Source organism: Corythoichthys intestinalis, chromosome 10 (assembly GCF_030265065.1).
Source record: "Corythoichthys intestinalis isolate RoL2023-P3 chromosome 10, ASM3026506v1, whole genome shotgun sequence".
NCBI classification, from domain to species: domain Eukaryota; kingdom Metazoa; phylum Chordata; class Actinopteri; order Syngnathiformes; family Syngnathidae; genus Corythoichthys; species Corythoichthys intestinalis.
The window spans coordinates 23159771-23174417 of record NC_080404.1 but is presented as its reverse complement, the minus strand read 5'-3'; the positions used below and the strand labels follow the sequence as shown (position 1 = coordinate 23174417).

Genomic DNA, 14647 nt, shown 5'->3' with positions numbered 1-14647 from the left:
ATAAGTGTATACTGTAATACAATTGATTGAAAAAATGTAGGTGGTTTCTTAGAGAACTTTTGTTCGTGAATAAAAAACGTAGCATAAACAATTATAAAATATATGAAATAATCAAAACTATTATCGCTGGGCTAGTAACAAATACAGTAATGTGCTGTAATGTCTGTTAAATTCATGTTATCGGGGCATGAAAAAATCCTATCCTCCGTGAACGCCGCAAGAGAAACGTCCCTCTTTCGTCATTACGTTGAATGACGTCATTGCGTTCGACCAATCACGAGGCGACCCTCGATCTCCGGAAAGAAGCAGATGATATGGCAGCTTCGAGAGCGACCAGGTGGAACTTGCTTTGTTAACACGACTAAAACATTGATTATGAACATACTTTGACGCAGAGAGGGTGACAAGACATCCGCTCAAAATGATTTACTTAATCCTAATTTCTGCATTCTCCGGAGCAGTGTTAACGTTGATTTTACAGTTCTTGTTGATCTACCGGAGGAGCCCGGAGCCCATAGAGAGGACAGAGCAGTACGCCAAAGTAGTGCCTGATAACGCTTTGAAGGATTACTTTAATACCCAGCATGTCGATCCAGGCCAGCTGCAGCAGCAGGACAGCACAACCTTTAGTGGTTCCAAGCAGCAAGAGGCCGCTACAACCAGACAGCAGGAAGCCACGACTGTAACCGGCGGCAGCCCCAAACAACAACAATCGCCGCCTGCGCACAGCGACTCCGTTGATGCGGACAAGCCCGAAAGCTGTCATTTCCTCAATGCAATCTTTTTGTTCCTGTTCAGGGAGCTGCGGGACACTCCTGTCGTCAGGCACTGGCTTACTAAAAAGATCAAGGTAGAGTTTGAGGAACTGCTACAAACGAAGACAGCGGGTCGGCTGCTGGAAGGACTCAGCCTGCGAGATATTTCTTTGGGTAATTCTCTTCCGGTCTTTAAGACGGCCAAACTTATGAAGCCGGTGCATCTGAACGAGGACGGCATGCCGGAGGAACTCAATTTTGAGGTGGACATAGAATACAATGGCGGCTTCCACCTTGCCATTGACGTGGAGCTGGTGTTTTGGAAGTCTGCATACCTGTTCGTTAAGATGAGGCGCGTCGTGGGCAAACTGAGGCTGCAGTTCACCCGAGTGCCCTTCACTCATTGGTCCTTCTCCTTCCTCGAGGACCCACTCGTGGACTTTGAGGTCAAGTCCCAGTTTGAAGGCAGACCTCTTCCTCAGCTCACCTCTATCATCGTCAACCAACTCAAACGAGTCATCAAAAAGAAACACACACTACCCAACTACAAAATCAGGTAGGTTATCAGTATTGTCTTTGTTATCATGTCCTTTGATCTTTCATTCATTAATCTTCCGTACTACTTATCCTCACGAGGGCTGCGGGGGTGCTGGAAGGTAAGTAACCCAGGTCAGGGGTCCCCAACCCCCGGAGTGGGGATCGGTACTGGTCCGTGGCTAACCACTTGACATGGATGTTGTAAACATACAATAGGCCCACTACATGTAGCAGAAAAATAAAATGCAGGATTTTACATTAAACAAAAAAATTAAAACTAAGTATAAATTATTCGCTTGAGCCATGAGCTGTGCTAACGACCAGGGACGTGCGGTGAGGTTCATGGTTGGTGAGGCACTGACTCCTTTAGTGTCAGATTTCCAAATATATAAACCAACAAGGGTAGCTTATTCAATTGGCTACTGGTTATTTCATATCTCATCAGCATTCTTCACAAAACACGCACACACGGTACATATTATCGATACGTAAAAGTAAGAAAATAACATGCATTTGCTCTACGCCCTCAATGTGTTGGTCGTCGCAATTCTATAATTCATGCAACATAAATGAGAGTAAAGAGTGGTGTACAAAACCACAGAATTCAGTTCTGACCTTTAGTGAAATATTCAGTTGTTTTTAAAACTTTTAATTCTGATACTTTAATCAATTTATTACAGATTGCTAAACATAAAGTGTGAAAAGAAAAACAAAGAATATTTTATTTAAGGCCAAAATTTTGTTTTTAAATATTCTATTGTTTTTTTCTTGGTCTAAGCTCTTTTTAAAAAACATTTTTTTTATAAGATTGAAATGAAAACTGTTTGTGCTCTTGCGCCTGTCCTTCACCACAAAAACCGGCGTTACTTTGGAAGGGCATAGGTTTGGTATCAACATTCGTAGGGACGATATAACAGCACGGGACATTAATTAGACCAAACAGATTGGATGAAGGGGGCAAAGGGCCACATTTCTCATGTATATGAACCTAATTAATTAATAGGCAAAATGATCAATGCAAAATAAATCCTTATCTTCTGATAATAACTTTTACATGCATTGGTTCAGATGATACACTGTTCGATTCAAACCTTTGTTTTCAAAAAATACTAAAGAAACATTTTGAAAACTTCCTCAATAAATGTCTGGTTTTTATTAGCAAACATAAACATAATGAAAATAATTCACTTAATAATGGTAGGGTCAATTCTATCCTTACAACATATGGAACTATTGAAAGATCTAAATTCTCTATATAACTGAACATTATATCATGCAAAAAAGGTAAGGTTGCTTAAAAGTTGGTTGGGACAATTTTAGCATCCTGAAAAGTTGGTAGTGTTATGTCCCTCCCGTCCCTATGCAAACCTACGCCCTTTTTGTAAAAGTCCTCCTTATTTTCCTTTACTTTAAAAAAAATCTCTCCGCTTCAGTGGAGAGGATTGCTTCAATTAGATCGTTCAGTGTTCTATTTGACAAGCCAGAAAACACAGTGGATGTGTCCAAAAGTCTAGCTAACCTTTCATCTTTCTCAGCAAAACCATGTAATCATTCTACATATATGCCACGTTTAGAAGAGCTTACAACCTCATCGTTACCACGAAATGTTAACTCCTGTTTAGCTAGGATGCAGGTTGCATTAATGAGGTCTCTCAAACTCTTTTCTTTACCTTAGCATTGAGGATGCTACCGTTGAGCTTCCGCTGTTCGTCAAAGCCAAATCGATCCTTGAGCTTCCAAAAGTTTTTAAAGCAATCAGGCTTTGAATGTGAGTGGTCGAGCTCTCATGTTTGCTGAGGCTTCGTGGTAGTTTTTTAATGTCACAATATCTCGTGTTAGTCCAGACATTGGGACAAGTTGAGAAGAAAAGGCAGGGAAAGCAGCAAAGGCAATTTTTCGAAGGACAGCCACATAGCCAGTCTTTTCGGGTATACAAGTCCGTTTGAAAAGCGCGAGTTATCTTCTGTCCCGTAGTTTGAAGCAAACCTTTTAGCTCCGGTGTTGTGTTAACCGCGTCCACATTTAACGGAAAGTCCAGTTTCACGTACGCCCCCTTGCAGTGCGGCAGAGTACTATCTGCCGCAATCTGTGCCTTTTCACTGCGGTTTTATTTCCCATCAGCAAAACTAAATATGTCGCTAACAAACATTAAACTTTAAGGGATAAAGACATTAGCCAGACTGTGGAAAATCAGGTCAAATAAACGTATCTGGAAACATTATAATGGCGACATGCAGATGTACGGCAACCAGCACGCTCCAATTCCATGTATCAACCCAGTTTGTAATGGATTGTGCAATCAGAGGTGAGGCTTTACTCGTTGCTGCCGCACCTCTCGTTTCATTTCTTTATTTGAACAGGAAATAGGCAAATTCAGCAATTTTGACTATAAAAAATGTTTGAAATAAGTCATACATAAAGAGCAATGGACAAATATTCATATAAATTTGATGCTATAATTATTTTTTTGTCATGATGACAGGTGAGGCTCTGCCTCACCTGCCTCCCCTGACCGCACGTCACTACTAACGACATACCCCGAAGCATAGACTTCATAACCTAATGACATGACACGGGAAACGGGGCCGATTCGTAGGGGGCCTGTTTTCAAAAACTTCAAATTTAAATATTTTCAAAACCAAAGCTGCAACCGACCTAAAACCAAAACAGGCACCTACCTTAGCCATATACAGTGGGGCAAATAAGTATTTAGTCAACCACCAATTGTGCAAGTTCTCCTACTTGAAAAGATTAGTGAGGCCTGTAATTGTCAACATGGGTAAACCTCAACCATGAGGGACAGAATGTGGGAAAAAAAAAAAACAGAAAATCACATTGATTTTTAAAGAATTTATTTCCAAATTAGAGTGGAAAATACATATTTGATCACCTACAAACAAGCAAGATTTCTGGCTGTTAAAGAGGTCTAACTTCTTATAACGAGGTCTAACGAGGCTCCACTCGTTACCTGTATTAATGGCACCTGTTTTAACTCATTATTGGTAAAAAAGACACCTTTCCACAACCTCATTCAGTCACACTCCAAACTCCACTATGGTCAAGACCAAAGAGCTGTCGAAGGACACCAGAGACAAAACTGTAGACCTGCAACAGGCTGGGAAGACTGAATCTGCAATAGGTAAAACGTTGGTGTTAAGAAATCAACTGTGGGAGCAATTATTACAAAATGGAAGACATACAAGACCACTGATAATCTCCCTCGATCTGGGGCTCCATGCAGGATCTCACCCCGTGGCGTCAAAATGATAACAAGAACGGTGACCAAAAATCCCAGAACCACACGGGGGGACATAGTGAATGACCTACAAAGAGCTGGGAACACAGTAACAAGGCTACTATCAGTAACACAATGCGCCGCCAGGGACTCAAATCCTGCACTGCCAGACGTGTCCCCCTGCTGAAGCCAGTACACGTCCAGGCCCGCTTTGGGGCTGTTTTTCTGCCAAGGGACCAGAACGACTGATCTGTGTAAATGAAAGAATGAATGGGGCCATGTAACGAGAGATTCTGAGTGAAAATCTTCTTCCATCAGCAAGGGCATTGAAGATGAGACGTGGCTGGGTCTTTCAGCATGACAATGATCCCAAACACACAGCCAGGGCAACAAAGGAGTGGCTTCGTAAGAAGCATTTCAAGGTCCTCCAGGTCTCAACCCCATAGAAAATCTGTGGAGGGAGTTGAATGTCTGTGTTGCCCAACGACAGCCCCAAAACATCACTGCTCTAGAGGAGATCTGCATGGAGGAATGGGCCAAAATACCAGCAACAATGTGTGAAAAGCTTGTGAAGAGTTACAGAAAACGTTTGGCCTCCGTTATTGCCAACAAAGGGTACATAACAAAGTATTGAGATGAAGTTTTGGTATTGACCACTTATTTTCCACCATGATTTGCAAATAAATTCTTTAAAAATCCAATGTGATTTTCTGTTTTTTTTCCACATTCTGTCTGTCATGGTTGAGGTTTACCCATGTTGACAATTACAGGCCTCTCTAATATTTTCAAGTGGGAGAACTTTCACAGTGGTTGACTAAATACTTATTTGCCCCACTGTATGAGTCTCCATGAGCAGCGGCATAAAAAAATTAGAAGTCGTTCCCTTATAAAATCCCGAATAATTATTTTTTATATAAGTATAACAAAACTTAAAATGGCTTAAAAAGTCTCAGATTTTACACTAGATGCACAAAAATCACCAAATGCAGAGATTATCACCTATATATTCAGGATCAATAGCAATATTTAACATATATGTTTTTGACCAAATTTTTTTTTTTTTTTAATTTACTGCAAGTTTTCAACAGCTAATAAATCACTCAATTCAACATCAGAAAATTAATACTTGAGGAAAACATGCAGAATCAATTATGAATAATATGTAAATAGATTATTAATAAATTCTGCATACAATCACAGCTTGTTATAGAATAGAATATCCCTTTATAATCTTTATACACTATATATTGTTAGCGAATGAACAGAGCTTTAGTGGTGAAAATCCATGTGAATAAATGCTTAAGTCCCCGAATTCTTCATAGATATGGACGTAAAACAGTCTTGTTTCTCGGTTAAAAGCAAAGAAACCGTGCAGTTAGCGTTTATTTTTATGTATATTGTCGGAGTACCATGCTACTCTGTTTGTGAATGAGGCTAGCGGCCGCCTGCCTCAAACAGAGCTTTTCTGGCGAAAATTCTTGTGAATAAATGCTTAAATCCCTGAATTCTTCATAGATATGGACGTAAAACAGTCTCGATTCTAGGTTAAAATAAAAAAAAAATGTGCAGGCAGCATTTATTTCCCGTAAATATTGCCAACTATGAGGCCAGTCAGTTACGAAAATTAGCCGCCTCCATGTTGAAACGAAGAAGAAAATTCCTGCGAATAAATGTTTCAATCACACATGCATGGTACGAAAAATATAGTATTTACCTTGAATCCTCGAACAAATCATTCCTGAGACAATCCTTCCTGTTTGTATGCAGTACAGCTTTCGTAGTTCTTCAGAAATCCAAGCTTAAATCAGACATGAGCCGTCTTTGGCTATTACTAAATGAAACTCGACCCCCTCTGATAAGGCGTTACGCAAAGAATGACGAAGTGTCACGTCAATAGGTAATGAAGTCTATGCGTCAAAGCAACAATGATCACTACTGGATGATAACGTTAGCAGTAGGAGTGAGAACTTCTTGGTACCTCACGATACGATACAATTTGCGATACAAAGCTCATGATAACGATGATCTGACGATATGGCGATGCAATGATTATCCATACATTGGTCAGGAAATCATTCTAGGATATTTTACAAACAACTAATATACAGAAAAACAAGCTTCTGCTGTGAATTGGAATGAGTTTATCATTAGTAGACGTCCAATCCATTTGAACTGGGAGGGTGGCAGCGAATGAACATTCGTTCATTTGCTGCCATCCCTAGTAGTGGCAGCCAATGCCAGGCAATGAGGTAATTTTGGTCCATTTAAGGTCATTTACCTGTTTATTTTTAGTTACTTCCTGTTGATTTTGGGGTATTTTATGGGTCTCTTCCTGTTTATTTTGAGTTACAGAACAGGGAATGACCTGGGAGTCACCCAAATGAATAGGCAGTGACTCAAACTCAACAGAAAATGACCTGTAAATGCCCTAAAATGAACAGCAAGTGACCTGTAAATGCCCTGAAAATCAGACAGACTGACTGTGAATGCTCTGGTTTCGAATGAACGAACGTTCCCAGTCTAAATGGATTGGGCTTCGAGCACCGTCAATGCAGCCTTAGAATTAACTGAGACCATATTATGGTGGAAAATTTTGGTAGCAACTTGTCGGTTCATTTTTATTATTTTTTTTAGACATTGACACCTTTTCAAAACGATATCTCGATTTTTGGTGGGAGCATATCGATAACCTTTTGGGATACAAAGTATCACGATATATCACCATTTCGATATTTTGTCACACCCCCTAGTTAGCATCTTACATTTTATTGCTTAAAAAACAATAAACAGCCGTCTTCTCTTTCTATAACAAGCAAGGCTAATGGCAGGGGCCATTTTACTGAGACATGTAGCAGCAGGGATGAAAACTAAAGGTAAAATGAAATATTCAGCAACCTGCCCTGTATTCCACGGACTGTTTTTATTTCTGCAGAAGGTGTTGAAATCTGAATTCTGTGATCGGGGATTCCTGTGGAGATTAAATAATACATGCCTGGCAGGCAAAACAACACCCATTGGACGCTCTGGTGGGGCGTTTTGCGCCAGCAGGCTGCAAGTTTGACATCACTGCTGTATCGTTCAAAGCCTTGACATCAAAATATGACTAAATTCCGATTTACTTGGAGTGGCTATTACCCGCAAACCAGTGATAATTGGCTATAATTATAAAGAAGGTCTCAGATCTTAAGCCAGTGCAACTGTGCCATGTCTCTAATTTGTAAACTAAAAATGCCACCACCAAATACGTACTATAATTTTCCAAATACAGACGTCCACAAGTATTACCAGTCCCGCACGAATTTACATTTCATTGTTTATTGTAAATGTGCGACGTCTCATGTTTCTTTTCTAGTCGCGTTCTTTTCTCTTTGTTTGTGTGCCTCCCTGAGTAAGGGAGGTTGCTTTGCAAATTTTATTTGCCAGTCTTCACAGTTTTCCAGCCGCAACTCATAATACGGCCCCACATTGGAGTATAACGAAGTGAAACTCCAAAACGGCTTGTGTGCCGCATCCAATTCCTATTTTTGTTCATGCACATTTGTGCCGAATGCAAGACCCAAACTTCACGCTGTACCACCATCATGTTTAACTATTAGTATATTATTTTTGTAAAATGCTGTGGACTGTGCATTCACGGCAGACATAATGTAACACGATCCTTCAAATTTGATTAGCTTTTGTTTCTATAATCCATAAAAATCTCCCAAAAACTCTAGGGAATCATTAAGATGGTTAGCAGTGTTTTTCACCATTGTTGTTTTCGTCAACGATGGCGATTACGAATATATTTTGTCGTCAAACAATTTTGTTCATGACGATGACGAGCTAAAAATATGTCTTTAAGGACTAAAACATAATGAGACAAATGCCAGAGTCGAAAATGCGACATAGTTTATGTCACATGTTCACAATCCATATCATTTTTATCATGTTTGTAGTACATTTGGATGTGCTCCCGAACACGATGGTTTATCATGCCATCTGACACATAAGGCATTTAGTGTTTTCAATTGATGTTTTTCTCAAGTCGACAATCCCATTGAACAAACAGTAGTTCATGATATCATATGATTGTCATTCTTCCCTCAAAGGCTTTTTCTTTGCTCGTTGTCATGAAACGGCTTGTTTTAACACCCAGGCAACGTTTGCTATTTACACAGACTCCTATTATAACCCCGGATTGTCCCTTGAGGTTTCAGGTCTGTTGGGGCACAGCAGTTCTCTGCTCATAGTCAGTTTGCCATTGGGCCTCTTTAACTAATGTAAATTTGTGATAATGTTCCTGATACAAACAAAATGAAGTGGAAGGGAAGTAAAGCGAAAATGAAAAAAATCAATTTAATTGGGATGGCATGTATTGAATAACCATGTTTAAGTGTCATTGACGGTGATAGATGTACAATCCATTTAGACTGGGAGGTCTGGCAGCGATCAGATATTTGTCAAATATTTTTTTGGTATTGTAAATGATAACTGCCAGCCCCTCCCAGTCCAAATGGACCGAACATCTATCGCCATCAATGGCAGCCAATGAGTTATTTAATAAAAACATTCAATCTGATCCAGGGACGGAAAGGCTGTTGATGTGTTTCCATAGTTTGAGTGTTGAAAGTGGTAATAGTCCAAAGTTATGTGTGGTCAATGTAAAAACAGAAGAAAGCACGCCCGTCCCATCAGACCATAGGACATGGTTCCAGTAATCCATGTGCTTTGTTGACATGTCTTCAGCAAACTGTTTGCGGGCTTTCTTGTGTACCGTCTTCAGAAGAGGCTTTCTCCTGGGGTGACAGCCATGCACACCAATTTGATGTAAAGTGCGGTGTATGGTCTGAGCACCAATAGGCTGACCCCCCCCCCCCCCACCTCTTCAATCTCTGCAACAATGCTGAAAGCAGTCCTGTAACGAGTCACATGACCTTTTGGAGGGAAAATGACAAGCAGTACTCAATTTGGACATTTAGGGATGTATGTATTTACTAAGGGGTGTACTCACTTTTGTTGCCAGGAGTTAAGATATTAATGGCTATATTTTGAGTTATTTTGAGGGGAAAATAAATTTATTATATAAGCTGCACACTGACTACTTTTCATTGTGTCAAAGTGTCATTTTGTCAGTGTTGTCCCATGAAAAGATATACTTAAATAGCTGCAGAAATGCGAGGGGTGTACTCACTTTTGTGATACACTGTACAATGCTATGGCAAAGCTATTATAGGTTTGTTCTAGACAATATATCGAAATGGTAAAGTATCGCAATGCTTTGTATCCCAAAAGGTTATTGATATGTTCCAGCAAAAAAATCGATATATTGTTTTAAAAAGGTGTCACTGTTGGGGGAGGGGGGTAGAACCAATAGGTTGCTACCAAAATCTTTCACTGAATGGTATCTGTGTTAGCTCACTGACTGCCACTGACGGTGCTAGACGTCCAATCTATTTTGACAGGGAGGATCAAAGATAGATTGAATGTCTAGCGACGTCAATAGCACTGAAACAGAGCATTCGCAGCCAGGCTTCCCAGTTTTGGGGGCATTTATAGGTTACTTCATGTTCATATTAGGGCATTTGGAGTTTCCTTCCTGTAGATTTTGAGTCACTTCCTATTCATTTGGGGACATTCCTGGGTCACTTTCTGTTCAGTAACCCAAAATCAGCAGAAAGTGATCTGTAAATGCCCCAAAATAAACAGGATGTGATCCGTAAATGCCCCACAATCAACAGGAAGTGATCCCTGAATGGCCCAAAATCAACAGGAAGTGATCCAGAAATGCACCAAAATCAACATAAAGTGACCGAAAATCAATATATTGCATATTGTCGAATGATTTCCTGACCCAGAGGGCTCACACTCCTCAGCGTCCTTGGTAAAGTCTATTCAGGGGTGCTAGAAAGGAAGGTCCATCGGGAAGTCGAGTCTCTGATTCAGGAGGAGCAGTGTGGTTTTCGTCCCGGCCGTGGAACAGTGGACTAGCTCTACACCCTTGGCAAGGTCCTCGAGGGTGCATGGGAGTTCGCCTAACCAGTCTACATGTGTTTTGTGGATTTGGAGATGGCGTTGTCCTGTATCCCTCAGGTAGTCCTGTGAGGGGTGCTTTGGGAGTATGGGGTACCGAGCCCCTTGGTCAGGGCTGTTCCGGTCCCTGTATGACTGGAGTCAGAGTTTGGTCCGCATTGCTGGTAATAAGTCGAATTCGTTCCCAGTGAGGGTTGGACTCCTGCTCTTTGGCACCGATTATGTTCATAACTTTTATGGACAGAATTTCTAGGTGCAACGAAGCGTTGAGGGGGTCCGGTTTTGTGGCCTTAGCATTGCATCCCTGCTTTGTGCAAATGATGTGGTGCTGTTTGCTTCATCAAGCCGTGATCTCCAACGCTCACTGGAGCGGTTCGTAGCCGAGTGTGAAGTGCTTGGGATGAAGATCAGCGCCTCAAAATCCGAGACCAAGGTCCTCAGTCGAAAAAGCGGGGCATGCCCTCTCTGGGGTCAGGGATGAGCTCCTGACCCGGGTGGAGGAATTTAAGTATCTTGGAGTCTTGTTCATGAGTGAGGGCAGAAGGGAGTGGGAGATCGACAGGCGGATTGGTGCAGCATCTGCTGCGATGCGGACTCTGCACCGGTCCGTTGTGGTGAAGAAAGAGCTGAGCCAAAAGGCGAAGCTCTCAATTTACTAGTCGATCTACGTTCCTACCTTCCCCCATGGTCACGAGCTGTGTGTCGTGACCGAAAAAACAAGGATACAAGCGGCCGAAATGAGTTACCTACCTCCGCATGGTGTCTGGGCTCTCCCTTAGAGATAAGGTGAGAAGCTCGGTCATCTGGGAGGGACTTAGGGTCGAGCCGGTTCTCCTCCGCGTTGAGTGGAGCCAGCTGAAGTGGCTCGGGCATCTGGTTCGGACGTCTCCTGGACGCCTCCCTGGAGAGGTGTTCTGGGCATGTCCCACCGGCTGGAGGCCCCTGGGACGAGACTATGTCTCTTGGCTCGCCTGGGAACACCTTGGAATCCCTCTGGAGGAGCTGTTTGAAGTGGCTGGGGAGAGGGAAGTTTGGGATTCCATTCTAAAGCTACTGCCCCCTCCACCGACCCCGGATCAAGCTGTAGATAATAAGTGGATGGATTTCCTAACCCATGGATTTATAATTGTTATCTCGGCATATTGTGCGATATCGTTAACCTTGTATCTCAAATCGTATCGTATCGTGAGGTACCCAGAAATTGCCACCCTAGTTTTGATCAGATGTCTCAATTGCGTTTTTAACCGTGTCACCAGAAGTGGTTAAAATGTGGTTAGGATATGCATAATTATATACTTTCTTTTATTGCAGTATTTTAGCATGTTGCTGGGAAGGGTAGCCTGGCAAACCACCAGGCTTATAAAGCACTGGGGGAAACACTGAAAGATCCCTTTGGGCTTTCATATATCTGTATTTAAGGCGTTCATTTAAACCTCCACACCATCAAGATATCTAACACTTAGTGATGAATTGGAAAATATGCAATAATCAGTACTAACATACCCCTAAAATAATTCATCGTAACAGTTGTATAGCCAGGTCATTGACTTTTCCGGATCGTTTTTCAGTAACTTTTGAGGGCAATGAGAGAACCTTTATTGTGTTACTGTTGAAGGTCATGAGTGAACTGGAATAATAAAGCTGGACATCCAATGGCATCAATATGAGGCGGTGTGTTGTCATACTTGATTACGTGTCAAGTTACTTCATTACAAATTAATGTAAATTTTGAGCCATGGATCCTACTGGCTTGGGAGTGCGTGTGAGCATGTGAATCTCTTACAGTCCAATCATCCAGAGGGAGAGTGGGAAGGATGATGTAATGGTAAGCAGCCTGAGTGCATCAAAATTGGACCCTGGGTTTTTCTGTTGTCGCAGATGGTAGTCATGTGGACGGGAGGGTTGGGACTTTAGCCCAGGTAATCCAGCCGTTACAGGTTTGTAGACTGAAATAGACTGAAAATTCCAGTTGTGGGAAGTATTACGTTTAAAGTAAAAGCCTTGTTTCAGTGCTCGAAGTTAAAGGAATTATAATATTTTCGATCGAGTGCATCCCAGCAGAATTTCAAAAAATAATGTAAAACGTGTTTTTCAATAGAAATAAGTGACACGACCAAACATAGTGAGGCTGCAGGCTGACTACACTTACAATAAGCAAATATCACGCATTGTGAACATATGACAGAAATTGTAGGCTTTACGACTTGTTAGACGAAAACTGGCAATGGTCTCATTATGTTATAGTCATGTAAGACACGTTATTAGCTCGTCATCGTTTCGTCATTGTTTGTCTTCGTCATCGTTAATAAATAAAAACACTTGTTATGAGAATTTTTCTCAGTGCCGTTATACATGGTACACTGGTAACTAGGGATGCAACGCTACAGTTAAGTCACAGTTACGATACGATTTTCGATACGAGGGACACGATTTTCGATTCGATTCAATACATTTAATTAGGGCTGTAGCTATCGAATATTTTACTAGTCGATTAATCGATGGACTAGTTAGTTCGAATAATCGAGTAATCGGATAAGGAACATGAAAAATTAAAATACCCGAGCTGAGCCTAAAACAGTCTAAAAATATTTTTTAAATGAGAATCTATGTACAACAAAAGAAAAATTGGCTAACTTACACAGAAAAAGTCCGCGAGCTTAAATGCTATACAATGCGAGTTTAAAAAAAAAATTTTTTTTTACAATGCTCTTAACAAATGGTTCAGACACATATTCCCACAAAAAACGGTCAAATATACCTTAAAACTAAATCATGAATGCATTAAAAACATTAGCGCAAACAAAAACGTGGCTAATGATGGTCTTAACAGGGAGCAGCTGGTTTCAGCCATGAGAAATGAGTTAAATCATATTCATTGGTCTTAACAGGGAGCAGCTGATTTCAGCCATGAGAAATGAGTTAAATCATATTCATTGTTGCCACCCAAATCAATTAAAACTACATAAAAAAACACTTTCAAAATAAACCAATACAACGCCACTTTAATTAAACGAATACTCGAAGCAACAAAATTTAAGTCGATTATTTTTTTCTAATCGAATACTCGAGTTAATCGATTAATCGTCGCAGCACTACATTTAATGCTCTTAATTTGCCACTCATTGGCTACGTTCATACTACAGGTCTTAATGCACGAATCCGATTTTTTCGTGTTTTTCCGACTCGAGTGAGGCATTAACTTGACGGTCTGAACGTGACAAGTCGCATAAAACTGGACCATTTAAAATCCGATCTGGGTCACTTTCGTATGTGGTTCAAGTCTGATCTGGGCCACATTTTTCCAGACTGTCGCGGCGGTCTGTACTGTCCAGTCTCTCAAATCGGAATTCATGTAGCAATTACGTCATCAAAAAGTGAGAGAGACGCTACGGTAGCGGTGCACCTGTGCGTCATTAGCGCCTAGCTTGCCTTGAACACGGCTTTTTAGGAAGGGTCGGACTTGACAACAGTCATAAAAAAAATAAAAATGGGTTGAGGATAAGCCTGAGAATGATCGGTTTTCTGTCTGCTTCATGTAAGCAATATTTCAACATTGCTTACACGGCCAAGAGTCGGGGCAAACTGCCCTTATGTGTGTGTGACATGCACGGACAGTGCGTGCATGCTATCGATCCATATACTTTGAATATAAGCCTAGACGGGGATTATTTATGTCTGTTATTTGTGTCCTATTTTTAAAAAGCAAAATATACCCCTGGAATGACGGATGACAGTCAGCATGTGTGGTCATTTGTTTTGATGCTTCTGCGCATGCGGGTCGTCTTGCTCAGCGCGCGTCGGACTGCGAATTAGTGCGCATGCGTAATACTTGAATAGTCTCAATAGACAAAGGCAGTATGAACGGGCACGCCAAAAAACAGATATGAAAAAAAAAATCGGATTTGTGCATTAAGACCTGTAGTATGAACCTAGCCTTAGTTCATCATGTAACCGTGAGTTAGCCCTCTGTGACCCACTGTCTTAACCTGTCTGTTGTCAAAGTGAGGTAATTCGTTGCAGCCAAATCGGCAGCAATATATTGCCGGACTTTGTTGTACGTATCCGTAAAGATAGTCTTTAATAAATACGTACAAGTGGGGATAGCATC

General features: G+C 41.2%; 1 protein-coding gene across 1 annotated transcript in view; it reads left to right on the top strand.

Annotated features, from left to right (window-relative positions):
• Positions 1 to 281: 281 nt before the first annotated feature.
• Positions 282 to 14647, top strand: part of pdzd8 (PDZ domain containing 8) — a 74758-nt gene continuing 60392 nt past the window's right edge. The window contains exon 1 of the mRNA XM_057848124.1: positions 282 to 1311. Within this exon, the coding sequence (XP_057704107.1) occupies positions 422 to 1311 (890 nt within the window). The 5' untranslated portion in view covers positions 282 to 421. The remainder of the gene's footprint in view (positions 1312 to 14647) is intronic.